At 45.0% G+C, this 26,882-nt stretch overlaps 1 protein-coding gene, 1 long non-coding RNA gene and 2 other non-coding genes across 7 annotated transcripts in view; 2 read left to right on the top strand and 2 right to left on the bottom strand.

Moving 5' to 3' along the window:
* The first annotated feature begins 1,411 nt into the window (after positions 1–1,411).
* Trnap-cgg (transfer RNA proline (anticodon CGG)) lies at positions 1,412–1,483 on the top strand. The gene has a single exon. It is a non-coding gene; the product is annotated as a tRNA-Pro (tRNA).
* Positions 1,484–2,043: 560 nt separating this feature from the next.
* Positions 2,044–2,115, bottom strand: Trnap-agg (transfer RNA proline (anticodon AGG)). Its single transcript has one exon. It is a non-coding gene; the product is annotated as a tRNA-Pro (tRNA).
* A 7,927-nt stretch (positions 2,116–10,042) lies between these two features.
* Mpzl1 (myelin protein zero like 1) overlaps positions 10,043–26,882 on the top strand; it is a 41,176-nt gene continuing 24,336 nt past the window's right edge. For 2 of the 4 annotated variants that reach the window (XM_034513513.2, XM_034513511.2), the window contains exon 1: positions 10,056–10,277. In XM_034513513.2, coding sequence (XP_034369404.1) covers positions 10,193–10,277 — 85 coding nt within the window. In that variant the 5' untranslated portion in view covers positions 10,056–10,192. Of the gene's footprint in view, positions 10,284–26,882 lie in introns of all 4 variants that reach the window. The other 2 variants (XM_034513510.2, XM_034513512.1) reach the window with 2 other exon arrangements.
* On the bottom strand, positions 13,531–25,783 carry LOC143443811 (uncharacterized). The gene is made up of 3 exons (XR_013113103.1): positions 25,645–25,783; positions 18,490–18,627; positions 13,531–13,912 (listed from the first exon to the last, which is right to left on the bottom strand). It is a non-coding gene; the product is annotated as an uncharacterized LOC143443811 (long non-coding RNA).

Here is a 26,882-nt window from a genome sequence, read left to right as displayed (position 1 = left end):
CTCTCTGGTGGTACCATGCCTGGTCATTATGCCTTTTACACAGAAATATTCCCAGGTATACTTCTTTAGGTTTGCACACAAGATGTACATACGTTTACCAAATGGGTCACTTATTATTATTCATGAACATTTTCATATGTATCTATTTTGTTTGTTGAGTGCCTTCATAGAGTAGTAGCCAGCAAAATGATGTATTTGCTGGTTGACCTTTACTTGTTCGTTGGTGTCAACATGCTTCAGACTTTCACTTCTTGTCCTATTTCATTGACTTTGTGTGTAAATTTCGGAATAATAATAATTTTTGAAACAGGAGCTCATATAGCCCAGGTTGGCCTTGAAATTAGGGGTTTGAGATACAGAGAAGTTTAGTAGCATTAAGTGGAAGGGAGAGAGGGAGGAGGGAGGGAAGGAGAAGGGGAGGGAGGAGCCGAGAGGCTGGCACCAGCCAATGAGAGGACAAACACGCCAGCTGGACTCTCGGTGAAGTCGGACCGGGATACAGGACAAAGGCCATATGCACTGAATCCATGGTAGCCTAAGGATGGAAGAAAGGACTTGAAAACGAGGAATCCCTACAATCCTGCCCTAATGCATTAAGCATGGTGAGGCATGAAGGTTGGTGGGAGAGAGCAGGGACTAAGGCTAGCCCAGTTTAGACGCCTGGCTGGGGACCGAAACCAGCCTGAGACCGTGGAGTAAGAAGTACAGCTGGACCGGACAGTAGGACCTAAGGCTCAGATTTGCCGGAGGGAGATCTGCCTCACTGCCATTGTGCCCCCATCCCACTCTCCTTTTACGAGCTACGGGCTCCCACTCCCCCACCCCCGCCCTCACCCCCCAGTCCCTCTCCCCGCCCCAGCCCCTATTGTCCCACCTTCCAGGAGCTCAGGGGTCCTTCCCGGAACTCCACTTCCTTATGTGAGTAACTCAAGGTCTCTGGACCTCTGTCCCCTCCGCTGTAAAAGGGGGAACAGGAGTGCTTCAGGGACTGAGCTGAACTGAGCATCAAATGGCCCCCGTACAAAGTGCTTAATAAGTTGGAATTTCGGGGAAGATCACTGCTCCCAGAATCCCAAGATTTCATCTCCGGAGCCAGGCTGCGGCGCGTTCTCTTCCCTCGCCCGGGCTCCCGGCCTCAGGCACCGACTCCCTCCCGGCCTCCCTTCCAGGCCGGCTCCCTGCGGTGGCCGAAGCCAGCTCGGTTCCCCAGTGAGCAGGCGACACCCGTAATCGGCTCCGGAGCGGGCCGATGGGCAAAGGCGCGTCCTCTCGGTCCCCTCGGCCCAGCGGGAAGGAGTTCCAGCTCCGGGGCCTCGGAACCAAAAGAACTGCCCATCGGGAAGGGCTTCCAGACCAGGTCAGCCCCCGTGAGAGCCTGAAGGGAGACGCTGAGAGTACCGGTACTGAGAGCGGCTCGTTGGTCTAGGGGTATGATTCTCGCTTCGGGTGCGAGAGGTCCCGGGTTCAAATCCCGGACGAGCCCTGATTTTACTTTTTTTGTGTGTGAAAAATTTACAGATTGGAAATTAAAATTGGTTTCGTTTTTCGCACGCATCTCATCCAAAGACCCAAGTGAAACTATTCTGGTCTTCTGAACTCGGCTGTTCATCTATTTCATTTTCGAAGCTCAGGACCAGCTGACCTCAGTGTGGGTCAGCAGGTTAAGGCGCTGAAGCACACGCTCAGTGCAGAAACCTGGGAGACCCGGACGCTCACACACGTGGCAGGAGCGTCGGGGATTGGCAGGGCGACGTTCCAGAATCCCTGGAAACCGCAGCCCCGCTTCACGAGGGAGCGGCCCAGGCGCGGTGGTTTAAACCCCGCTGCAATCTACGGAGCATTCCCGACCCTGCACAGGCGCTGCAATTGGAATAAGCGAGGCAAAGGACATGACTAGAAAACGTTTATGCGTCTACGTTATTTCTTTTATTGGTACTTGAATGTAAAGTGCGCCGCGTGTTTCTCGTTGTTTGTTTTTAAGGAACAATTTTAGTTTTTTGTGCATTAACGTATCATACAAAAAAAATTAAAGTTTAAAAAGCTGGGCTCGTCCGGGATTTGAACCCGGGACCTCTCGCACCCTAAGCGAGAATCATACCCCTAGACCAACGAGCCGATATGCATCCGCCTCGCCTGTCATCATAAAGGTCTATAGAAATGATTAGCTGGCGCCCCCTTGTGGTCATTCATATATGGTGCCATTTATATTCTTTGGTTTATATTTTATAGTTTTAAATTCTCCTTTTTCACTATTTTATTCTTTGAAAATTAAGTGAGCCAGAAAATGCAACGATATCATTAATAGTTTAATGCAAACTCATTATTTTGGAAATCACAATTCTGGTTTTGTGGCTAATAAGCTATGTGTGACAACATTCCCGTGGCAAATGCCACTTACTGAATTTTCAATGTTGCACTATTTCTCGTCCATTTCTGGCATGACATGTTTTAAAGTATTCCTCTTCAACACCCCCCCCCACACCTTTCTATGCTTAAATTTTTGCTCGAGACATTTGTAGTTGTTGTTTTGTGTTGTTTTCTTTTCAGCGGGTAAAGCTGTTCAGCTTTTTGATAAATCCCCGACTCCAAATTTCTTGGGCGTGGAAGAATCCTTTAACATATCAAAGCCAATACTATACTAGAACATAGTCACTATACAACCTTCAATAGCCTGGAACTCACTATGTAGACCAGGCTGGACACAACTCACAGAACCCCACCGAATTAATTTCATTCATTTAAAAGCATGCATCATAAGGGGCCTGAGTTGCAATCTTGACTCCCATAATTTCTTGGGGGTGGGGGGAGGGAGACAAACTATCCAATACCAAACTTAAATGTATTGTTTAACTAGCAACTAATTGTGTGACTGTGGTCTGCTTGCCCATGGTCGTTAGTTAAACAAAGAAGTCACAGCATCTGGTTTCTTCAGCAGCACACACCGTTTGCTAAAATTGAAACAGTCCGAGGAATAGCACAGCTCCTGTGTCCTGTAGTTTCTTCTCGCTCTCTTTCTCTCTCTCTTTTTTTTTTTTTTTTTTGTTTTGTTTTGTTTTTTTGGTTTTTGTTTTTCCGAGACAGGGTTTCTCTGTGTAGCCCTGGCTGTCCTGGAACTCACTCTGTAGACCAGGCTGGCCTCGAACTCAGAAATCTGCCTGCCTCTGCCTCCAAAGTGCTGGGATCAAAGGTGTGCGCCATCACCGCCCGGCTTGTCATAGCTTCTTAACTATACTAAATCTTTAAACATTTTTCTTTAAACTAAATGTTTAAACATTTAGGGTAATATTCAGTAATTCTAAATGTCCACAATTTGTCCCAAATTCCTTATCAATATACATGTTCATACTCTGAGGAAGAGTAATTGAGAATTAGTATCCTACCAAATAGCTAAACAGGTAAGCAATCACAAACAGGCAGTGGGCTATCCTAAACAGACTCATTCGTGTCACGTGCACGGCGTCCACCAGTACTCATTTGTTTCTTGCTCATTCATCCAGAAAGCATTTGGCACATGGTGGTTCTTCACCCTGAGTTGTCAAAAATTTCCCCCTAGGGTTTGACACTAGAAAAATTATAGCATTGGGATTCTAACATGCAGTCTCCACCCGTTGTTTTATTTGAAACTGTCCTAACTCGAGTCTTTAATTTTTAGCGCTCCAGGCAGGAACTCTGAGAATACTCTTTAAAATATTATTGAGTTCTGAATGCCAGAATAGTTTATTCATGAAAATCTAACTGGAAAAAAAAATGTGCCCCAGACACCAAAGAAGCTTCCACTTCCTAAACAAAGCAGTGGTTATTACTAAGACACCATGATCCCTTAGTGTCCACAAACTAAGAGTCTGCTGTTTTTGTTTTTTTCTTGAATTCACTGGAGCTAGCATAGTTAGCACCTCCTTCCAATCCAGGGCAGCCCACTGGAACTCAGAACACCCTCAAACCTTGAGCAGCACTCCTGGCCTGGTCTCCTGCACACTGAGATTACACGTGTGAGCCGCCATGGCCAGCTCAGGAGTTTATCCTTTACTCTCTGCACCCCAGATGCTAGACATTTATCTATCATAATAGCGACGGGTGAAACTGGCCACAGTAAGATGCATAGTAACTGTTGCCTTAGGGCAGAAAAGCTTCCTGTCTTGGTAGAAGGAATGTGATGCTTTCTGCTGGTTAGCTCTAGGCAATTTGACAGAAACCAGAGTCGCCTAAAAGGAAGGAACCTCAGCTGAGGAAGTGCCTCCATCAGATTGGCTTGTGGGCAAGCTTCTGAGGCTCGATCTTATTAATGATTGCAGAGAGAAGGCCCAGCCTCCTTTGAGCAGTGTCACCCCTGGGCAGGTGGTCCTGAGTGGTAGAGGAAAGCAGAGGTGAACGTGACTTGAGGAGCAAGCCGGTCAGCAATACTCCTCCATGGTCACTGCCTTAATTCCTGCCTCCAGGTTCCATGAGTTCTTGCCTTGGCTTCCCTCAATAGACTGTAGGCTTTTGGTCACGGTATCTATCACAGCAGTATAAAGCCAAGTAGGGCAGCCTGTGGTCCAGTCCCGAGGAACATGCTTCCTTAGAATGAGGTCCTTGTGAAACAGGATGTGGATGGTTTAATTGAGCAGGGAGTCTGAATCTTGAGAAACATTTTATCTCAGCCACACTGAATGATATGCCTGGTGGCACATTCTTCAGGAGCAGGATAGAAAGACAGGGAGAATTATGGGGTCGTGGAAAGAAAACAGAGCCTCTCCAGATTCTGACTGAGGCAAGAATCCCAATATGTTTCCTAGAAAGGTTGTCAACTAAAGGTACTTTAAAAAAAAATTATACATATATATTCTGGAGAGATGGCTTAGCCATTTAAAGGTTAGGCTCACAACCAAAATAAAAATTATGTCTATAATAGTTCTTGCATATAAGATGTTCTACCTTAAAATAGCAATGAGCCAGGTTTATTGCCTGAATGTATGTGATATGGGGCAGAGCCTCATTTCTCTACCAGACATTTGCTGGAATCTCACAAATAAGGCTGTTCATTATGCAGAGTCGTTATCTGTGTTTGGTTTGGTTATAAACATGTGGGTATTTGATGATGATGATGGTGGTGGTGGTGGTGGTGGTGATGTGTGTGTGCATTTGTGGATGTACTTGTGAATGCAGGTGCCCTCAGAGGCTCCTCGGTTGCATCTGACTTAGAGCTGGAGTCATGAGCTGCCTCCAGTGGGTACTGAGAATCAAATTTGGACCATATCTCTCCAGATCTTAATTGAATTTATAATAAAGATACCCCAACTTCCTGTGTCTCAGTGATCTACCAGCTTGCCGTATCAATCATAATTACGTCAGAAGCACCTCAGGAACTGCCCTGTGGTCTCATTTATTGACCTCTTCAGCAAGGGCCTGAGATGGCATAGCAGGTAAGAGTGCTTGCCAGGGTCTGCCCTGAACTCACAAGGTAGCAGAGAACCAACGCCCTCAGAATTGTTCTCTGACTTCCATGTGTGCCTCTCCCTACACACAAAAAATAAGTGCACGTGGTTTCTTTAGAAAGTTGACTTCTTTACAATCTTTTGAAGACAATAGCTTCAAAAACTCACCAAGGGGGGCTGGTGAGATGGCTCAGCGGCTAAGAACACTAGCTGTTCTTCCAGAGGTCATGAGTTCAATTCCCAGTAACCACATGGTGGTTTACAACCATATACTGGAGGGATCTGATGCCCTCTTCAGGCAGGCAGATATATATGCAGCAGAGGACTCATACATTAATAAAAATTAAAAAAAAAAAAAAAAAAAAAAAAAAAAACCTCACCAAGATCCTATCTGTAGCTATCTGAAAGACAATGAAGGGTGGCTCTCTTTGAGAAGCACACATGTCCGTCTTCCTGAATACCACTCTTCCTCTTGGGGCTCCAATTCCTATTCATCCAGGCTCATCTTCAAATTCTTTGCTGTGGTGAAGCCAAGGGTACAGTTTTACCTAAGTGAGGTTCCTAAAACCTAAAGTAAAGTTCCCTGGGCTGCAGTGGGTGATGGCTTGAAGCTGTGCCTCTGTGCCTGCCACTATCCACATGTCTACTTCAATAATTACTAGCCCCTGAGAACCTTATTACCCTCATTCCCATTTTCTGTCTTTGGGCTCAGAAGAAACTGAAACCTTAGTTTCCAGACTTTCAGATCTTTCTAACAAAAGTAACTCTTCTGGATCAGAGATATTTTACCAAGACATTCTTTTCTACAGGACTGTTAATGAAAGTAATTTTGCTTAGGCAAACCTTTCTCAGGGTGGTCCAGGGTCTTAGTCACCTTGCTGTGAAAAGATGCCATTACCAAGGCAACTTATAGAAGAGTTTATTGGAGCTTACAGTTTCAAAGGGTTGAGGAACATGGCGGTAGGCGAGCACGGCATTGTATGTAGCAGCAGCCAAGAGCTCATATCTGACCCATAAGGGGAGGGGAGAGTGAGAGGGAGGGAGACAGAAAGACAGAGACAGAGAGAGCACATGACAAGGGCTAACTGGAAACCGTGTGGGCTTTTGAAGCCTCAAAGTCCATCCCCAGTGACACCCCTCCTCCAATAGGCCACACCTCCTAATCCTTCCCAAACAATTTGACGAAATATTCAAACATATGAGCCTATGGGGGTCATTTTCATTCAAACCATACAACTTAGATTCATAATTTAAAAAAATGTTACATTTATTTATTTATTTATTTAGTGTGTGTGTGTGTGTGTGTGTGTGTGTGTGTGTGTGTGTGTGTGAGACAGGACAGTCTGTAGAAATTTATCATCCCCTTCCACCATGTTAGTCAGTTCCAGGGACTGAAGTCAAGTCATCAGGCTTGGTGGCAAGTGTCCTCACTGGATGAACCATCACATCAGTTCTTGGAATCATCTTTGGGTCTAATGGCTGGTCATCCATTCAGAGTTCAGAACATTTTTCTGACCCTACCCACAGACCACAGTATTTCATTCTCTTGTGGTAGCATTTTATTTTTAGTTTAAATATACTTTATTTTTTAGACAAGACACATATCATGATTATATACATACGTACACAGACACACGTAACATATGTGTATTTGTTACACACCTCTATCCCTACTCTAAATAAATCACAGTCAAAACTAAACTATAGCTCAAGATGATGTCAGCCATGTTTGTCTTGGGTTCTGGTGTTGTCAGGTGACAAGCACCAGCCGGTTATGGTGGCTGGCAACAGAGCCAATAGAATTGCTCAAGTTGTGAGCATTTTTTTCATTTCATCCTTAAAGACAGTCCTGCCTGGAGTCTCGGAGGCCAGAACACCAACTGAACTGTCTGGATTCACATTTTCACTCATTAGAAAACCTGGTAGATACTGAAGTTGGCCAGGGAGGGCGTAATTTGCTCCGCAGTCTGGGTCATATGGGGCCTTACTTTTTCTTGCTTTTGGTGGTCAGGTTTGCCTCCAAGTGAGTTAACACTATCTCTTAAGTACTTGCTTTAGGCCTTTGGTCTCCTGTGTGGATGACACTCCCTTACCTGTCATTACAGTGCTTTTGGTACCTTTGACCTCTGACCCTCACCCATCATTACTGTGCTTTTGGTACCTTTGACCTTCTTCAGAAGCATGTTCACCAGTAAGTCATCAGTGTTACCCTCTATCCTACTGACCAACTAGTCCTCCACCTTGAGGCATAGCCTGACCAAAATTTCCTGGATCATGGAGATGTCAGGTCCTGGTAGATGACGGAGATGTCGGCTGTGGACTGAGGCACTCACCCAGAGGAAGTAGATGACTGAAAAGGCCATAGAAACTGATCCTAAAGACAAGGTTGACAGTCTAGGAATTAGAACTCTTTTTCTTGATCGTATTTCTTTTATCAATATTTTTTTGAACCACTTCTCAAATGCTGCCTTCCTCTCCATCTCCATGTGATACTGTTTGTTCTGTGCTTGTGCATGCTTTTCTATTCCCCACCCCCTTCTCTGAGACAGGGTCTCACTAGGTAATCCTGTCAGGCCTTGCGGAACAAACTCTCAGAGACCCCTTGTTTCTGCCTCCTAAGGATTAAAGGCATGAGGAGCGCTCCTCATTACAGATTTGACTCCGTGGCCACTCCCCGTCTGTCACCCACAGGATAACCTAAGGGTCTTCAAAATACTACCTCTGCACACACTGTTCACATTCTTTCTTTTCTTTTTCTCTCCCTTAAAACAGGAAGCCGTTGCATGCCTGCCTGACACACACTTTCCTGTCCTCTGAGTTTGCCTTTCCTATTCAGTTTTTGATTGATTGATTGATTGATTGATTGATTGATTGAGGTAAGAGTCTCACAGTGTAGTCTACACTGTGGCACACAGGCTGGTTTAGAACTCATGATGCAGCCAAGGCTGGCTTCAAATGTGAGACAGTCCTTTCTCAGACTCATTCTCCACACCTTGCCCTTTCTATTTCTCTACTAAACTCCTAGTCATTAAAAGTTTACCTCAAATATGATGTTTCATAAATCCTTCCCAGAGTCCTCTTAGCCTAGTGTCTGTGTTGAAGCCAATGACAGACAATCTGTGAAGCTTTGACACGACAGGTGCCTTTGAGAACCACTGCTCTCATTAGCCGCAGGTATCTGTTTTTTCTCTTCAAGAATTGCTTTGAGGCGAGTGTGGTGGCTCATACTTTTAATTCCAGCCATCAGAAGGCAGATCTCTGTGAGTTAGAGGCCAACGTGGTCTACAAAACAAGTTCCAGGCTAGCAAAGACCACACAGAGAGGCCCTGCCTCAAAAGAAACAACGACAAAACTCAAAAAGAATTGTGTTAAACATTGAGTAGCAGGTTGTCTGCGTTGAGGATCAGACGTGTGCTACTTGAAAGTGAAGTCTAAGGGCTGTGTGTCTACGGATCAGTGAACACGGCCAGCTATTGGAAAGACCTGCTTACAGAAAAGGCAAACTAGTTGTGATATGCATTCCTGGTTTTCTCCAACTGCCTGGTAATTAGGAATCTGCTCTACTGCACGGTCAAGGGGCTAGGCCAGCAAAAACATCGGAAGGACACTGTTAAGACTGGCTTTTGACAAAATCCTGAAAGGAGAGGCTGCATTCTAGTCTGCTGGACTAAGCTCCGCCTCTAGTCTTGTTCCTGTCTAAAACTTGCTTTCCTCTCCCAGATTCTCACTTGGATTTTCCTGTTCTTCGTTCACGCTCATCTGTTTTGTGTTCTGGTCCCCCCTTTTACCTGCTTTGAAGACCATTCTCAGAATCCTCCCACTCTTTAGGGTTTGTTGGGCAGCTAGTACGCAGCAGGCAGGCACTTTTCTGAACCAACGAAGTTCAGAATCTCAGAATCGAAGTGAAGCACCTCCTCCGTCTTAACGTTTCTTCTATAGGCCGAGGGGCACTGATATGCTAAACAAACAGTAAGTGCATTCACTGGTGATCTAGGTGGCGGGAAAGAGTTCCAATTCTCATTTCTTTCCTGTCCTTTGAAAAGCCAAAAGAGGGGCTGCTCAGAGGTTAGGGCAAGATGGAGACGTCTCATGTTGCAACGCAAATGATCCAGTTCTGGCAAAGACAGACACTCGGCACAGGTCAAAGAGATGGTAGTGGGTCCTTTTCTATCTGGATGACTGAATGGAAGTCTCTCCTTACCTCTCTCCTCACTTCACTCTCACCCCTCCCCCACCCTGTCCCTAAATTAATTGCTTTTCTTTAGGTGAGGCCAGGAGTAACCAAGCAGATCCTAGTCGGAGATGAGATCCGGACTTGGTAGAGACTGCCGGGTGGAACATTAAGAGAACTGTGGGGCTGGCCCCTCAGCGAGGAGGGCAGCCTCTGGTGGCGGCTGGCCGGAGGGCAGCCCCGCGGCCAGCCACGCAGGCAGGCTCGATGCAGTGCCTCTGCAGAGGCACAGTACGCGGGCAGGCAGCAGGGATACAGCAAGGGCGGGGCCTGGAGGGCGGGACCTTACTCGAGGAGGGGCTGACGGGGACGCGAGTTGTCCAATGGCTTCTTTCACAGGTTGCCAGGAAGACCAATGAGCGGCCAGCGGGGCGGGCACGGGGGCTGGAGCTGGGCAGAGGGCTGGCGGTTGGCCACTGGGGCCGGGAGCGGGGAGCCGTGGCGTGGAGGTGTCCTCGCGCCCGCAGCCGCGATCCGGAGCTGTGTTGTCTCAGGCAAGCGAGCCGACCCCATCGGGAATCCGGGCGGAAGGAGCGGCGGGAGCAGGATGGCAGAGGCCGTCGGAGCCGTGGCACTGATTGCGGCTCCGGCCCGCTGGCGCTGGCTGTGGTCGGTGCTCGCCGCAATGCTCGGTCTGTGTGAGTGATGCCGGGCCGGGGTCGGGCGGGGGCTCAGCGGCCGTGCGCGCGCTCGGAGCGCCGCGGAGGGGAGGGGGCGCGGCCTGCGCGCTCTGGGGCTCGGGCACGCCGCCCGGGGAGCGCGGCTTGGAGCCGAGGAACCTCTTTCTTTGGATCCCTTTGCATGGAGGGCGGAGAAGGGGGCTCCATACCTTGCAGCTCTCTGGGGGCAGTCCCAAGAGCCCACTCACGCCCAGTCCCCTGCTGTCGCCTCCTGGTGATTCTGGGTCCCCCAGGAGCTCCCGGGAGTCCGACTCTGGAACTGAGGTTCTCCACCTTTGGGAGATGGCGGAAGATTGCAGTATTTTTCACCTGTGGGGCCTTTGTTGGTTTATTTCCTGTTTAAACCAGTGTTTTTCCTTTACCTGGTAAGATCTATTTCGAATGCGCTCAGATCCATTCTTAAGGCTCTGTGATTGAAAACTCAGAATCTCATTTGTTTCACCTCTGGGGTCTGCAAATCACAGAGACGAAATTTATGTTACTTCTAGACTAGAATGAAAGGGCTTAAAAGAATTCGGTCGAATTCGTATTAATGGTAAACATGGGCACCATAGTTTGACAAGACGTAGAACATTTACAAAGCATGCTTTTACTTTGATTTTAAAAGCCCCCCTCCCAGGCCCTTACCAAATAACCAGACTCAAGTTTTTGATAAAGGCTCCGGCTCGGTTTATGTGACGTCTTGGACAAGTTGTTTTATGGGGCGTCTGAAGTAGTGTCTGCTCCAGGACTTTTTTGTGTGTTCAAAGCAAAGTACTTGTTTCTGTCTCAGAAATCGGTTAAGAATTCGGTTACAGAGAGGACGAACTGCTAAGAAAACACGGAGGGGGTTCCTCCCACTCATTTCTTTTGTTGTGTAAAATGTAATTTGTTCAAAATCCATTACTCAGTACTTTCTTTCGTGCAAAAGTTCTTAATATAGTAGTCTCTGGAACCAGAAGTATAGGTGAGATTCTATTGGATTACCAACTTTCACTTAGCCAAGTTGTTGATAGCGTCAAGGTAAAAATGGACAAGATTCGTTTTGTATGTATCAGATGGCATCTGGTCTGGTTTTGTTTTTGTTTTCGTTTGTCTTAAGGAAACAGAAAAGGTGTGGTTTTTTGTTTGTTTGTTTGTTTGTTTGTTTGTTTGTTTTGAGTTGGTGCAGGTTGTATTTGTGTTTAAGCAAAGGAGCACAGAACAGATCCAAACTCCACTTTATCAGACCTCTTGTAGGCTGACTTGTGTGATGTCAGATATTGCTGTTGGGGACAGGGCAAGTCGGTGTGATCTTAAATTCAGGGTGTTAAAAGAAGCAGAAGCAGGACCTTTGTGTTATGAATGAAATGTCACCTCCTCTGGTATAAAAGAAACCATTCTTTTTGTTGTTGTTGTTGTCGTTCAAAGTCTGGCATGGTGGTGGCCACGGGGATTGATGTGAGTTGGAGGCCAGTCTGAGCTGATTTGAAGGAACTATACACAAGGGTTCATCTTTTACAAAATGTTCTTTCGAGACAGCATCTTCTGTTTATCACAGGCTGTTCTTGAACTGGGCATCTTCCTGCCTCTGCCTCCCAAGTGCTGGATTTAAAGGTGTATAGCACTCCTGACTTTTCTGGTTTTGAGGTTTCTTTTCAACATGTTGCCTAGACTGGCCTTCATTTCATGGGCTCAAACAATCCTCAGCCTCCAGGCACTTGGGACCTGCAGGAACACACCACTGTTCTCATCCAGAATAGCTTCTTGGGTTCCGTTCAGTTACTTAACAATTATCTATCAGCACCTCTTAGATGTTAAGTACTTGAAACTGTTATGGAATTTGGGGTCACAGTCTTTACCCTAAGACTCCAGGTTCTTGAGAAGTCAAAACAGTCAAATCAATAGTTAAAACAAAAATATGTGGAAAGTGGAGATTATTCAGTGTGGCCACATTGGGAAGACACTCAGCGATCCAGTGACTCAATTCCAGCTCATCCTCAGGGTCCTGAAAAGTTTAAGGTTTAAATAGAGGGCCAGAGACATATGCAAGTCTAAGCAGTCCAGGTCAGGGTGTGGACTCACCCACCATTGACCCATCATTATCTGGGCTTAAGTCTCTCCAGCAAGGTGGTCCAACAATGTGTTAGTGTTGCAAGCTGCTGACAGTTACATTGTAGCTATGGATGGAGACTTGCAACTTGAATAGGCTCTTGTCCTGGACTTTAGTTTTCAGAGCAGATGCCTGCCATTTAGAAAGTAGATTAAACTCTACAAATGACCAGTGTGGTCCATTCTGTGGTAATATATCTTGTATCAAAACTCATACCCTTATCCCCTTTTCTCCTTCCCCTTAACAGTCACATCTGTGCTATATGTGTCCACATATTTAGACTAATGTCAAATGGGAAGACTTCACCTGCTACCTTACTCAAAATTCTTGTGTGTGCAGCCAGCACTCATGCCTGCTGGGCGGGCTGGCCACAGAGTGAGATTATTTACACACCTACTGACCCCATTAGACCCTCGTCCGCTTGCTCTGCTTTATAGTCTTTCTACTGGAGATTATTTTTTCACGCTTATTCTTTCTAGGCCTGTTCACTAATGACGATATAAATCACCACCAAGGCAGAAGAATAAGGTCGAAAAGACCAATTATTACATACTGATGATTTATTGATTTACTTCAAGCACTGCATGTACTGCCTGTTGACTGAGCATGACTTCACCTGCTACCTGAAACAAAATGACCCGGAGAAACAGCCTCGACAGTGGGCAGTTGGCCTTAACAAACTGCTGACTGCCAATATGCTTCTATAAAATCTTGCTTGGTTGCCCACCCTGCCTTGTGGTTTTAGAGTATGAAATGAGAATACAGACTGGACCCCAGAGCAGAGCCCTTCAGGAGCTGTCCTGGCTTTGGTTCACCAGTGACATCTCCTCTCTTCCACTGTTACAGGCGTAGAATGTTTATTTTAGAATGATTCCCACCGCAAAGCCTAGGAAAGTGCCTGGGTCACCGTAGGAAGTCACCAGGTATCTGTTGAGGTCCTTCATTGGATGGCAGAGCTAGCACAACTTGGTTTGCAAGTTGAAGTTTATTACCTGAAAGTTTTAAGTGAAGGAACTTTTTAGTTTTTAACCTTTTATTTAACTCATTTGTGTATGTATTTGAGATAGAGTCTCACATGCTGTATAGCCCAGGCTAGCTTCAGACTCACTGTGTAGCTCAACCTGGCCTTGAACTGACAGTAATCCTCCTGTGTTGGTCTTTCTAAGTGCTGGGATTACTGGTGTGAACCACCACATCTGACTTGAATTTTTAAAATCTGAGTTAAAGCTTTCTAAACTCGTGAGGTACGGAGATAGTTTACTGTAAACAAATGTTAAAACTGAGGTCTAAAAATTCCAGTATGGTCTAAAAACCCCTGTATGGTACTGCTTTCCTATAAAACATACACACCATCCTGACAGTCCAACAACCCCCCCACCCCCCAGGGGCTACTCACCTGCATGACCCCTTACCTACAGGAAGTCCCTGTTTCTCAGGTTCTGCTCACACCCTCAGGTTGTTTCTTACCAGCCTGGCCTTCTTTCCTCCTGGGGTTCGGAAGTCTCTGCCTCTCTCCCTTACCAGAGAACACAGCAACTTTAGAATGCCGCCCTGCTCCTCTCTCCCAAGCCCACTCCAAGTTGCTGGAGCTCATCAAGACTGCGGTCTTGCTCTCCCCCACCACACCCCCTTGAGTGCCTTAGTCACTTCCTGGCTGCCTGTCTCCCTCTCCTGCTCTCCACAGCCATTGTTGGACTCATTTCCTGGCAAAGTCTTCCCTTCCCAGTCCTCCTGGCCCTTCCTTGTATGCACCTGGCAGTCCCTCACGTCTGGGAAAGCTCTCCCACTGCCTTGTGTCTGCTCTTACATCTGCGTCAGTGGCCCCTTTCAGATCTGTCTTACTGTCCTTGCAGTACAGACTGCTGTAGAGTTTGTCTAGTTAAGAAACCTGACGTCGGCCTCACAGCTCCCCTTAGCTACATCTCTAAGCTCCAGCTCTCAGCAAAATTTCTCCAGCCCGGTCTGCTCTGCGTTTAATAATTAGATCTTGTCACCTAGCGGTTTTGGAATCTGATGTTTGCATTGCAAGTCTTTTCTTGGCCTTTAGCTTTCTTTTCCGGTTCTTCCCTTTTAGCCTCTGGTTTGTAGTGCTTTGTTTCCTCTGGTCTCTGTTCACGCCAGCAAATCCGAGTGGAGACCAAGAGACAGCACCAGAGCATGTGTTCAGGAACCTTCTAGTCATGGAGGATCAACAGTGATTCCCCTCCTGATGCACGGAGCTCCCACAAGCAAGCATGTTGAGAAGAGGGAGCTGAAAAGACTCAACTCCTGCTGGCAGAGACTTCTGCTCAGGGATGCCATACAAACCTTGACCTGTTTAGAGCACGCTAGGGCTATGCAGGCATGTTAACTAGGACAGTGCTTCTCACCCTTCCTGACACTGCCACCCTTTCATACAGTTCCTCATGTTGTGGTGACCCCCAACCATAACATTATTTTTGTTGCTACTTCATAACTGTGATTGTGCTACTGTTATGAATAATAATGTAAATATCTATCTTCGAAGGACCTTAGGTGACTTCATGAAAGGCTCATTCACCTCCACCCAAGAAGAGGTCATGCATGAGACCTACAAGTTGAGAAACACTGAACTAAGGGGTCATACAAGGCTCAAACTCAGAAAAGCCCCGGGGCATAGTGGAAGACTGAAGTTGCCTAGGGTCCTGTCAGTGCTTAGAGACCATTTGGACAGATAAGTAATGAACAGAAAGTAAGTAGGACCAAGGTTTTATTCTCATTACCAATATTGGTAATTTTTCAGAGAAAAGAGAAATGAAATACCTCTTATTAACTTTTTAAAGTCAGGATACAAAGTAGTCAGATTCTCCACAACACTGTAGTGCATATATATCCTAAATGTTCTAATTCATCCCCTCCCCTGCTAATATCGCTTGGTAAGTCATTTTCTTTGGGCGTACGTCTGTCCAATAGGAATGTACCTAAGTGTTCTTGCAGCTGCTGGTTTATTTCTTACAGTATATGGAGTATATGCTAGGCCAGGTACCATCTTAAGCTCTTTGAAAGGATTAACTAATTTCAGTTCTAAAGTAACCTAATGAGGCAGGCACTCCAGGTTGGGTAACCCGTATCTGAAATGATAGGACCGGAACTGTTTTTTTAAAACTGTGGGATATCGCCAGTCAGTGGTGGTGCACACCTTTAATCCTAGCACTTGGGAGGCAGAGGCAGAGGCAGGCGGATTTCTGAGTTTGAGGCCAGCCTGGTCTACAGAGTGAGTTCCAGGACAGCCAGGGCTACACAGAGAAACCCTGTCTCGAAAAACCAAAAAAAAAAAAAAAAAAAAAAAAAAAAACCTGTGGAATATCTGCATAAGCATATATATGCTGAGATAAGTCTGTGATGCAAACTCATTTGTTTAATAGATAACATTTAGAAGCGTCTTGAAGGTGATTTTATGCAACATTTTAAATACACTTATATTTTGGTATTTATTTATTTAGAGTTTGTAAAATAGGGTTTTGCTATGTCTCTCTAGCTAGCTGGCCTTGAACTCACTATGCAAAATTTGGTTGAGTTGATGACATTTGCTTCAGGTGCATAACTCTTTGAAGAGCAGGGCAGGCTTTCTAAGGAAGTCCAGAATGAAGTAAGGGACTAGGGAAATGTGACTGCTCACCGCACCCGCACCCCCACCCTCACCCGCACCCCAAATGTGTGTGTGTATAAGGTAGAGGCCAAAGACCAATCTCTGGTGTCACTCCTCAGGCACTATCTACCTTAGTTGTGCTTATTGAATTGTAAAATATTTTATTTTATGTGTACGAGTGTTTTTCCTTCATTATGCAAATGTGCCTTGCCTGTACTGCACCCAAGGAAGCCAGAAGAGGGATCAGATTTCTCACAATGGAAGTTATAAGATTCCATGTGGCTGCTGGGAACTGGTCCTCTGCAAGAGCAGTAAGTGCTCTTGACCTCTGAGTGCCCCTCCAATCATCTCCCAGCCCTCCACTGCTTTAGAGACAGGGTCTCTGTGACCTACAGTGTGCCAGGTTAGACACAGCTGGCAAATATTTCCTTCTATTAGAGAGTTTTCATCTCAAATTCTTGAGAGTTTGAACCACACAAGTTTTTAATTTTTATTAAACCTAATTTACCCATCTTATCTTTTTATAATCTTTTTTTTTTTTTAATTTTATGTACATTGGTATTTTGACTGCATGTATGTGTGTGAGGGTGTCAAATCCCCTGGAACAGGAATTACAGACAGTTGTGAGCTGCCGTGTGGGTACTGGGAACTGAACCCCAGTCCTTGGAAGGACAGTGCTCTTAACCACTGAGCCATCTCTCCAGTCTCGCCCTCCTCCCTTTTATTGGTTCTGCTTTGGTTCTAGGAAAGTATCACTGACTAATAACAATTCACAACAGTTAACTCCGGTGGTGGTTTTTTTTTCTTTTCTTTTTAAAGATTGGATAGTTTTACCTCATATTTTAAATCTGATCTATTTGAGTTAAATTTTATATAGGGTGTGTTTACTTTTTTTTTTTTTTTTTTTTTCATTTAGTAATCTATATTGGGGATCATTTTATACCAGCATTTAAGAACTTTCTTACTGGACTAGGGAGATGGCTCAGCCAGTCAAGTCCTTGTCATTCAAGTATGACAGTGACTTAGCTGTACCAGCAGCTCTCTTGTAAGAGCCAGTACTGAAGTATCCAGGTGAAACATTAGTGCTGTGGGGCAGAGGCAGGAGAAGCTCTGGGGCTCTCGGGCCAGCTGGTTTAGCTTAGTCTGACAAGCTCCAGGTGAAAGACCCTACTTACATACACACACACACACACAGAGAGAGAGAGAGAGAGAGAGAGAGAGAGAGAGAGACAGAGAGACAGAGAGACAGAGAGACAGAGAGAGAGATACCGATATATATATATATATATATATATATATATATATATATATATATATAGAGAGAGAGAGAGAGAGAGAGAGAGAGATACAGGCAGAACTTCCTTATTCTTTCTTATGATGCTATGGTATTCTCTTAGCCAAGAGTTACTTAAACATTTCCCTTTGAAAATTCACATGAACGTATGGATTTGAAAATTATTTTTAAAGTGGCAGTGTGACTTAGAAAGTTTCATGTTAGCTTCCTCAAAGGTCCTTGAACTATCTATACTGGTAACATGATTCTTCTGTAAGAGACTGTTTACTCTTACTTTGTAACTTGAGCGTCACACGTGGTGATTTGATGAACTTGGTCATTCTGGCCACTTCTTGCCATCTAGACTCTCTGGTGAGTGCTCACCTCTGGGGAGACAGACCTGAGGTTTCATTCCATTGAACATTTATGGTATGTCAGGAAGCAAAAGACACAGTTATCTAAAAGTGTCTGGGAAAGTCTTAGATGCGTGAGATGCCCTAAGTGTCCATAACCAGGTAACAGTGTGTGTTCTTCACCCTGTGTTATGTTGTGGTCTCTCTGTGTATACAACTCACAAAGAGTCATAAGCTACACTTTGATCAATAGAGCCAGCCACACCGGAGGTGCTACACTGTCCAGAGACTCTGAAACAATGAGAATGTGGGTTTCTCTGGTGAGGAGGGAGGAAGTTATGAGAATCCTGAAATACAGCACATTGCACATCCTCAGTGACTCCTCAGGCCACTGGGTCGTAATGAGCAACACAGCCCACATGGAGCTAAAACTAGTTTGACAAAGTCCATTTCTTCACGTTACTGAGATTTTTAAAATTTAGTGTGTTGTGCATGCGTGTATTAGTTCTGTGGCATGCATGTGGAGGAGTCCCACGAGGGTCCCAGGAATGGACACCCCTTTATCTGTCACCAGTTTCCACGCGATGTTACGTCCAGTTTAGCTCTTCTACAAGAGACTAAGCTTATTCTATGCACTGGTAAATGAGCATGGTGTCAGGAAAAAGTAATAACTGGAATTATTCACATCCTGTTTTTGTATGGTCTGGATACCTTCAATAAGCCATCCTTCTGGCCTTGAATATTTTCATCTGCAAAATGAACCTGAGCCAGGCAGTTTTGAAGCCTGTAATATGTGGTAACACTTAATTAAGGAGGTGGTGTGGGGCTGCTGAGGCTGGCAGCAACCCAAGGCAGCTGACCTGGTCTAAATGGAGCAATCGGTAAGGAGTCAGGAACATGCGTGCAGGTTGTCTCCAAGCTGGGCAGTTCTGGGTGGGGCTCATCACCCCGCTTGCATAGGCTGCAGAGGCATCACTGAATTATAGTCGTTCAAATGTCTGCAAGAGGAAGTAAAATACTGCTTCACTTTTCTCATTCATAGTTATTTTGTTATAATTTCAGACTTAAGGAAAAGTTGCAAAAGAATGCAATTACTGTCTGCCTTCGGCTGTTTAAATGTTAACATTAAATCTCTCCCCCTCCCTCCCAGCTCAGCATCAGCAACGAGGCTTCCTGCCCTCCCTCCAAGTACTCAGCTTCCTGCCCTCCCTCCAAGTACTCCGCTGCACACTCTCTAAAGATGCTCTCTTGTGTGACAGTGTCCTTATCATAGTCAGGAGGTGAATACTGAAATAGTCGTAGTGTGCAGTACGTGGCTTCAATTTGCCTGCTGTCTTAAGATGATCCTTTTCTTCATGTCATATCATGGCGGTCCTTGTCTCTTTAGTCACCTTTAGTCAGGAGCACTTTCCCCTTTTTAAAATTCACACCATATCTTTGTTTGTTTTGAGACAAGTTTTCTCTGTGTAGCCCTGACTGTCCTGGAACTCACTCTGTAGACCAGGCTGGCCTCGAACTCAGAGATTGGCTTGTCTCCGCCTCCTGAGTGAATTTAGATGAAAGGCCTGTGCCACCACCACCTGGCTTCACACCAACATAAAAAACATAAGTGATAGAGGCCAGTTACATTGTAGATTGTCCCTCAGCCCATTGTCTGGTGATTTGTCAGAAATGTCACAGGAATGACACTGTCCTCCATGCAGGTCACCAGGAGACGCTGGCTGGCTCTCCTTTCCATTTACGGTGCCGTGTGTTGCTCTCCACAGTCCAGTAACCTTGTTCCCTGCTGTGTAAGGAGCCATCTTATGAGGAATATTTTGAAACTGAGTAAAAGTTTGGTAAGATTCCCATCGAAGTGGTGGTGGTGTTTGAAAATAAAGCTTTAAGAGCTTTGGATAAATATATTTTATTCATGTCTTCCCCTTTTTTGGAGACAGGGTTTCACTATGTAGGGGACTCACTATGTGTATTAGGGCGACCTTGAGTAGAGATTCGGTTGTCTCTCTATGCTCTATAATTTCTTATTACTAGTTATTTCAAAGAAATTATGCATGTGTTGTTCTTTTTTTCTTAAAAAAAAAAAAAAGAAAAGAAAAAAAATCCCTTTGAGCTACAGAAATGGCTTAGTTGTTAAGAGCACTGGCTGCTCTTGCAGAGGACCTAGGTTTAGTTCCTAGTGTGCAAATAGTGGCTGACAACAGTCTGTCACTCAGGTTTCAAGGAATCTGATGCCCTCTCCTCACCTCTCTGGGTACCAGACAGACATGTAGTTCACAAGCATACACGAGTGCAAACACTCATGCACACATGAAAAAAAAAAATCCTATTTAGGAAAAACAAAAAAACCAACAACAAAAATTACCCCAGGACTGGAAAGATGACTCAGTGGTTAAGAGCACTGACTGCTCTTCCAGAGGTCCTGAATTCAATTCCCAGCAACCACATGGTGGTTCACAGCCATCTGTAATGGGATCTGATGCTCTCTTCTGGTGTGTCTGAAGACAGCTACTGTGTACTCACATACATAAAATAAGTAAATGTGTCTTTGAAAAGCCCTCACCTATCTAAATTATTTGTAGTTTTATATATGTAAAAATAACTTGGTTTCCTTAGTAGCATCGTTTTTAGATGATTTGAGATCAGTTTCTGACTCCGGGAGTTTTGTATTTGTCTGATATTGAGGGTGGAATTGATATTTTAAAGAATCCTTTGGGAAAGTTCTGTTCTGAGTCTCTCATCTTTTTCCTGTGTAATAATGTCCAATCTCATCCAAAAAGCCCACTGTGATCATCTTGTCCTGTTTAAAATCCCTTATTCTTAGTTCAAACCCTTTGAAACTGCAAACTCCTGAGCCTTAAACAGGGCTGCTTGTTTCTGTTTCTGCGGGATGCACTTCTGGTCCATCTTTCTGACATTCTGGACTGAACTCAAGTGCATGTTCATAAAGCATGTGCATACTCCCTGTGCTTCTTCAGACTTTGACTTTAACCATGTGCAGTCTATTTAGTAGTTCAGGATGATGGTTTGATGGGAATATACAGAAATCATGGGAAAAATGGTAGATAGCCCACACTCAGGACAGTCCTGTTCCTGTTACAACGGTCATTTTTCTGAGCTTACACCTGCTTACTGTGTGTACTCAACTTCTTTTTAAAAGACAGTTTCACTGTGTAACTCTAGCCAGCATAAACTTGTGGCCATCCTCCTGTCCCTGTCTCCTGAGTGCTAGGATTACAGGTATGTGCCACCACACCTGACTCATGAGAATGCACACATTCATGTGTGATGTCTGATGAGTCCATCCCTGCAGAAATTAGCACCTCACTGTCCAGTGAACAAGCTGCCTCTGACTGGTTCATTGACAGTATTCCCTTTTATTCTAATAAAGCTGTGTCCCAACAGGGAGGAGGACACAGATGTTTTACTCCCATCCAGTGTGAGAGCATTTGCACCTAAACTCTTTCTGGCTGTGATAAATTGATCATCCACCAGACTTTTATAGGACTCAGGGAGTGATTGACTTAAGGGCAAGTTGGTTTCTTTACTTTAGTTAAAAATGAGTACTTTTGTGGGTTTTTAGCGATAATATCATTGTAGAGAAGTCTTAAAAGACCACTGTTACCTGTCTGTTCTTGCTGTTGTTGGTGTGTTTGCTTTGTTATGTTTGTTTTGTTTCCTTTCTTTGTGCTAGTAAGGATTAAATCTAGGGTTTGTGCATGCTACACAAGTGTTCTACTACCAAGTATATTCTTGTCCATTATAAATTGTGTGTGTGTTGGGGGGGGGGGTTGTTTTGTTTGTTTGTTCATTTGTTTTGACAGACTCTTACTCTGCAGCCTAGGGTTGTCTGGACCTCACTGTATTGCCCATTCTGGCCTTAAACTTGAAGCTTTTGTGTCTCTGCCTCCTGAGTGCTGAGATTGCTGCTGGGTCTGCCTCTGCAGTTCCATTCAGCTGTATCGAGAGGTGTGCTGGGTACCAGGACATAAAGACTGTCAAGAAATTGTGTTTTCAGGGAGCTGGGAAGATGGTTCAGCCGCTAAGAACTCTGGCTGCTTTTCCAGGGGACCTGAGTTTGGCTCCCAGCACCCATTTTGGACGACTCATAGTCTCTTGAAACTCCAACTCCAAGAAGTCCAACACCCTCTTCTGGCCTTCATGGGTACCTGCATGCATGTGGCATGCACATGCCACACATACAGATACACACATACATAAAACTAAATCCTTAGTTGGACATTCTTGTCACATGCCTTGAATCCCAGCAGTCTTGAAGCAGAGGCAAGCAGATCTCTGAGTTCAAAGCCAGCCTGATATACAAAGCTAGTTGTAGGCCAGGTAGAGCTATACAGTAAGATCCTGTCTCAAAAACATTAAACAAAAAAGTAAACCCTTAAACATAATTTTTTAAAAAGAGATTGTAGTTGGGGAACACAAGTCAGCTGCAGGACCAGTGGCCAGAAGAGTCTGTTTTTCTCTGGAAGGCGCTAAAGCTGCAGCTTCAGCGGACTGCAGCCATGAGGTGCAGGATGAGAGATACTGAGTAGCAGGGCAGAACTCATCAAATCAGAGGCATCCTCACCAGTCTCATTGGATGGAACCCCGGAAGGCTGGGCTTTCACGGAGACCAGCCTGGTTCTGGGCCGAGAGGAAAAGAACCGTCATGTGTGCAAAGGGATGAATGTTACTGTGGATGTGGGAGGAGGTGGGCTCAGGGGGAGATGGCACTTCCGGCTCTTGGGTGTGACACCTCAGAGGGAAAGCAGGGAGGGGAGCCTGCGGGGTCATGCTGAGGGTTGATGGCCCTTTTTTTTTCTTTACTTGATTTTATTTTCTGAGACAGGGTTTCTCTGTATAGCCCTGACTGTCCTGGAACTTGCTCTGTATATCTTTCTGTCCTCAAACTCAGAAATCTACCTGCCTCTGCCTCCTGAGTGCTGGGATTATAAGTGTGTACCACCACTGCCTGTCCAGAGGTGGTGCTTTTAAATTGAGTTTTAAATAAGAAATTAGCATGGACAAATTTGCCATTAAATTCTAATCAAATTTAATTGAGAATCTGCCCCCAAAATATTGGTAATAGAAACAGCTTTCAGCTACACACAGCTCTACAAACATTTCTTCTACCCACTACTTCTCTCACTTTCCTGAGTGTGAGCTATGCTTGTTCCACTCCTGGATGTTTTGGTAACAAGGTTAAGTTTCACACAGTTAGTACACTTACATTTCTCAAAACCTAGCAGAGCAGTAGTGATTCAATCCCCCAATGGAATCTGTAGGTCTTGTGGCCACTGTGCTGTAGAACAGATGCTAGCTTCATGTTTCATTTCTTCCTAATGGACATCTCTAACCATTGAAGTCACGACAGCTTGCACACCCCAGAGGTTATATGTATGTATTGTATGTGTATACAGGAACTTTGAAGACATTGTTAACTCAGATTTGGTTACGATTTTTTTTTTTTTTTTTTTTTTTTGTGCACATGTAAGAAGACAATAGAGCATTGCCTTAGTCTTTTGAAAAAATTTCAGGTCCATAATAACATTTATTTTACCAGTGAACCTTACTATGTCTGAACCTTACGCAGTCAAATGCCAGCAGAGCAGAGTTTGTCTGCCACAGGCCTGGTCTTCCTGTGGAAGGGCACTAGTGAAGTTCTGACTTCCTCTTTGGTATGCCAAAGAGTGGTTGGTCTTAGATTCTTGAGGACATTTAAAGGTTCGAATGCCTGGGTATACTTCATAGCAATTAAATCAAAATGTCTGAGGATAGAGGGTGGGTCCCATGTAGGAGTATTTTGATTGTTTTCTTTTCCTAGTTAATTCAAGACTGGGTGTCAGGTGGCCATCAACTGGCTAAGTAGATGAGGACGGCCTTGAACTCATCCCATTCTCTGTAACTCCCAAGTTCTGGGATCATAGTGTGTGCCACCACACCTGGCAGGCCTTGCGTTAAAAAACAGATCTTATGTGTCTGTGTCTATGTGCTTACACTACTTGTGTGCAGAGGCCTGAGGTAGCCAGAAGAAGGCATCAGGCCCCAGGACTGGGGTTACGGAGCTTGGGAGCTGTCTAACTTGGGTACTTGGAACCAAGTCAGGTACGTTGGAGGAGTACAAACTCTCCTGACCCCTGTGGTCTCTCTGGCCACAAGGCCTTCTAAGAGGACTTCTGTTTTTAGAGTTGTTTGAGTTATACAACAAAATGAAGAGGAAGATGCAGCTATTTCAGCCCCTCCCCCATACACACACACACACACACAGACACACGGCTGTGCATAGTCTCCTATGTTACCAACATCCTCCATCAGAGTGATGCTTCAGAGAAGGCTGTTGAGCCTGTTGAACCTGTACCTCAACTTCATTGTAACCCAAAGACTCTAGTGTTTACAGTAGTATTTACTTCTAGTGTGTCTAGTGGTAAGTCCACCATTATGAGCACATATACAGTAACCAGAGTTTTTCAGTAGTTTAAATGAGCACACCAATAACTCTTATTTTTTTATCTTACTTTACATTTTTTGAGGAACGCCCTTCTTGCCATTGGCCTTGAGCACAGTCTTTTTTTCCAGTCATTAGAGAGGTGTTTTATGGCACTGGTTAGATTTGGTTCCCACGGCTCCCCACATACCGTAAATCTTCTAAGATTTGAGAATTCACAGTTTTAAGACACTGTAGTCTTTTGCTAAAAGAGAAATTTTTATACATTTTTGCACATGGGAACTACGAAGTATTGAATGGTGAGCTCTGCAGTGGTAGTGCCCTCAGGGCTCTCAACATGGGGTGTTAAGTTATGACCCTCGGGAGTACTGTGTTTTTATCTACTTGCCAAGATCTGAGGACATGCTTGAATCCTACATGCTGGTACTACAGGGCAGGTGGAGGGCAGGAATGGCATTTGCATGATCTTCGTGATTGCATTGAGCTTTTGGTCTTTAGTGAAGGCCCACTGTGGACACCCCCACATGACTCCCTGGGAATCCAGATGCAGGGAATGGTGCCTCCCTGATGTACTATGGATGCTTGTCTGTCTGCCCAAGGTTGTCAGCTCCAGCATAGGCTTGTAAGAATGAAGGCTTGATTGGAAAAAAGCACTCAGTCACAGGAAAAAGATGAACAGTGCACAGAGAGAGACACAGAAGCAATGCCAGGCCTTATAGTCAAGTGATCGGCGCAGTGACTGGCCTGATTCAGGACCTTTTGAATATTTCTCATTTCAGCAACAGAACAATCTTTGTTGGTCCAGAAAAAAAAAGTAAGGATAGAGATGTGGCCAGCTGGACGTGGATGTGAATGGTAGGAGTTGACTCTGAGAGATTGAGGAATCCTGCCTATTCCTGCAAATACGCGGAAGTTTCTCTTAAATTGAGATTCCAACAGATAAATTCCCTTTGGAGGAGACCTGTAGATGCCTGCTTCAAGATTGTGCCAGCCAACAGATTTTCCCCTGAGTAATCTCTGTAGACATCCCTATGATGGTGTTTTAAATCTTGGATTTTTGTTTGTTTTGGTTTTTGGTTTTTGGTTTTTTAAGACAGGGTTTCTCTCTGTAGCCTTGGCTGTCCTGGAACTCGCTCACTCTGTAGACCAGGCTGGCCTCAAACTTCAAGACTCACCTGCCTCTGTCTCCTTGGTGCTTTGGTTAAAGGTATGCACCACCACCCCTGCAAATCTTGAATTTTTTAACAAATATTTTTGGTTTTGGTTTTTAAAAACTTATTTATTTTATGTGTTTGAATATGCTGTCACTGACGCACCAGAAGAGGGCATCCGATCCTGTTATAGATGGCTGTGAGCCACCATGTGGTTGCTGGGAATTGAACTCAGGACCTCTGGAAGAGGAGCCAGTGCTATTGAGTGCAATATTGAGAGATGAGCCATCTCTCCAACCCAAATCTTGAAATCTTTATTTCGAAGCAGTTAGAACTTTGGATGTTTTGTTCTTTCTTTTGTTAGTTCTTTCATTTCATGCCCCCCACCCCCACCCCACACACACCCTCCGGTGTTCAAACAGTACCTGAACACGTTGAGTAGGGGCCATGCATCTGTCAGGTAAAATGGGTGTAGTGGTGAACATAGAACCAGTCCTCTGTCTGCCCTCTAATAGCTATAGACAGCTGTCCTTTCCACAGAGCATGATGGGAGAAGTGACCAGGGAAGGACAGGATGTCACGGGAGCACTAGTGTGGGGGAAGGAAGTCACTTTGACATTGAAGCCTGAAGCAGAATCTCAGACAGCCTGTAGAGGAAGGAGTGTGTTCCTGACAAGTGGAAAGTTCACTTAATGAGGGTTTCGCGCTCACTGAATGGAGTATATTTTTGTAGCCGTCCCTGACTTTGTGTCATTCAGCTAAGAGAGCTCAAAAATAGCAACCCTGATGCATGGAAGAAAGGAACCCATTTGAACTCTAAGTGGCCCCTGGCCACCAACAGCAGCCAGGCTGACACACGTGATCCAGCTCTGTTTATCCAGCCAGATTGTGCAGCACAGTGGGCACTACTGAATGTTTTGACTGGAACATTCTGGGATTGAAAAAAGACGTCTTTTCCCATTTTTACTAATGTCTTCCCCTCAGTTTGTTTGTTTGTTGTTTGTTTTTTTGAGACAGGGTTTCTCTGTGTAGCTCTGGGCGTCCTAGAAAACACTGTATAGAACAGGCTGGCTTCGAACTCAGAGATCCACTTAGCTTGGTCTCTGGAGTGCTGAGATTAAAGCATTCCACCACCACCTGGCTTTTCCTCCGTTTTTATCCTGAAAAATAAAATGTGTGAGGGGAAAAGGCAGAGAGAGGACACAGCTCATGGGGTAAATAGAGAGTAAGGGCCCAGGCACCTGTCCCCTCCACCATGGCCCAGCAGTAACATCATCCGGAATAATCTTGTGTTTAGTGTGTTTGGGTTTTTTTCTTTTAAAATATCACATGAGTGCTTGTCTTAGCAGGCAGTACTAGCCCATCATCATGTACCAAGAAAGTCAGTGAAAGATAGGCCAGATACAGCGCCTAAGTAGTTGGGTTTGTACTCTGGAATGAGGCCATACCAACAACTTCAGAGTGCTTGGAGGCCTCGGGAGGGTGGATTAAAACAAACGCCTTCTTTCAGTGACAAGAAAAACCTTAACAGGATTCTTTAACAGTTAAGGTTGGACCTGGACCCAGCAATAACAGGACAAGGATTGCCTCAACCAAAAGCCATTTCAGGATCATTGTCTGCCTGGGCTGTGGGAGGGTTTTATCTACTCACAACTGTGCTATC

This window comes from Arvicanthis niloticus, chromosome 10 (assembly GCF_011762505.2).
Source record: "Arvicanthis niloticus isolate mArvNil1 chromosome 10, mArvNil1.pat.X, whole genome shotgun sequence".
Classification (NCBI taxonomy): domain Eukaryota; kingdom Metazoa; phylum Chordata; class Mammalia; order Rodentia; family Muridae; genus Arvicanthis; species Arvicanthis niloticus.
The sequence above is the reverse complement of the archived record's forward strand: the minus strand, read 5'-3'. Positions and strand labels throughout refer to the sequence as shown.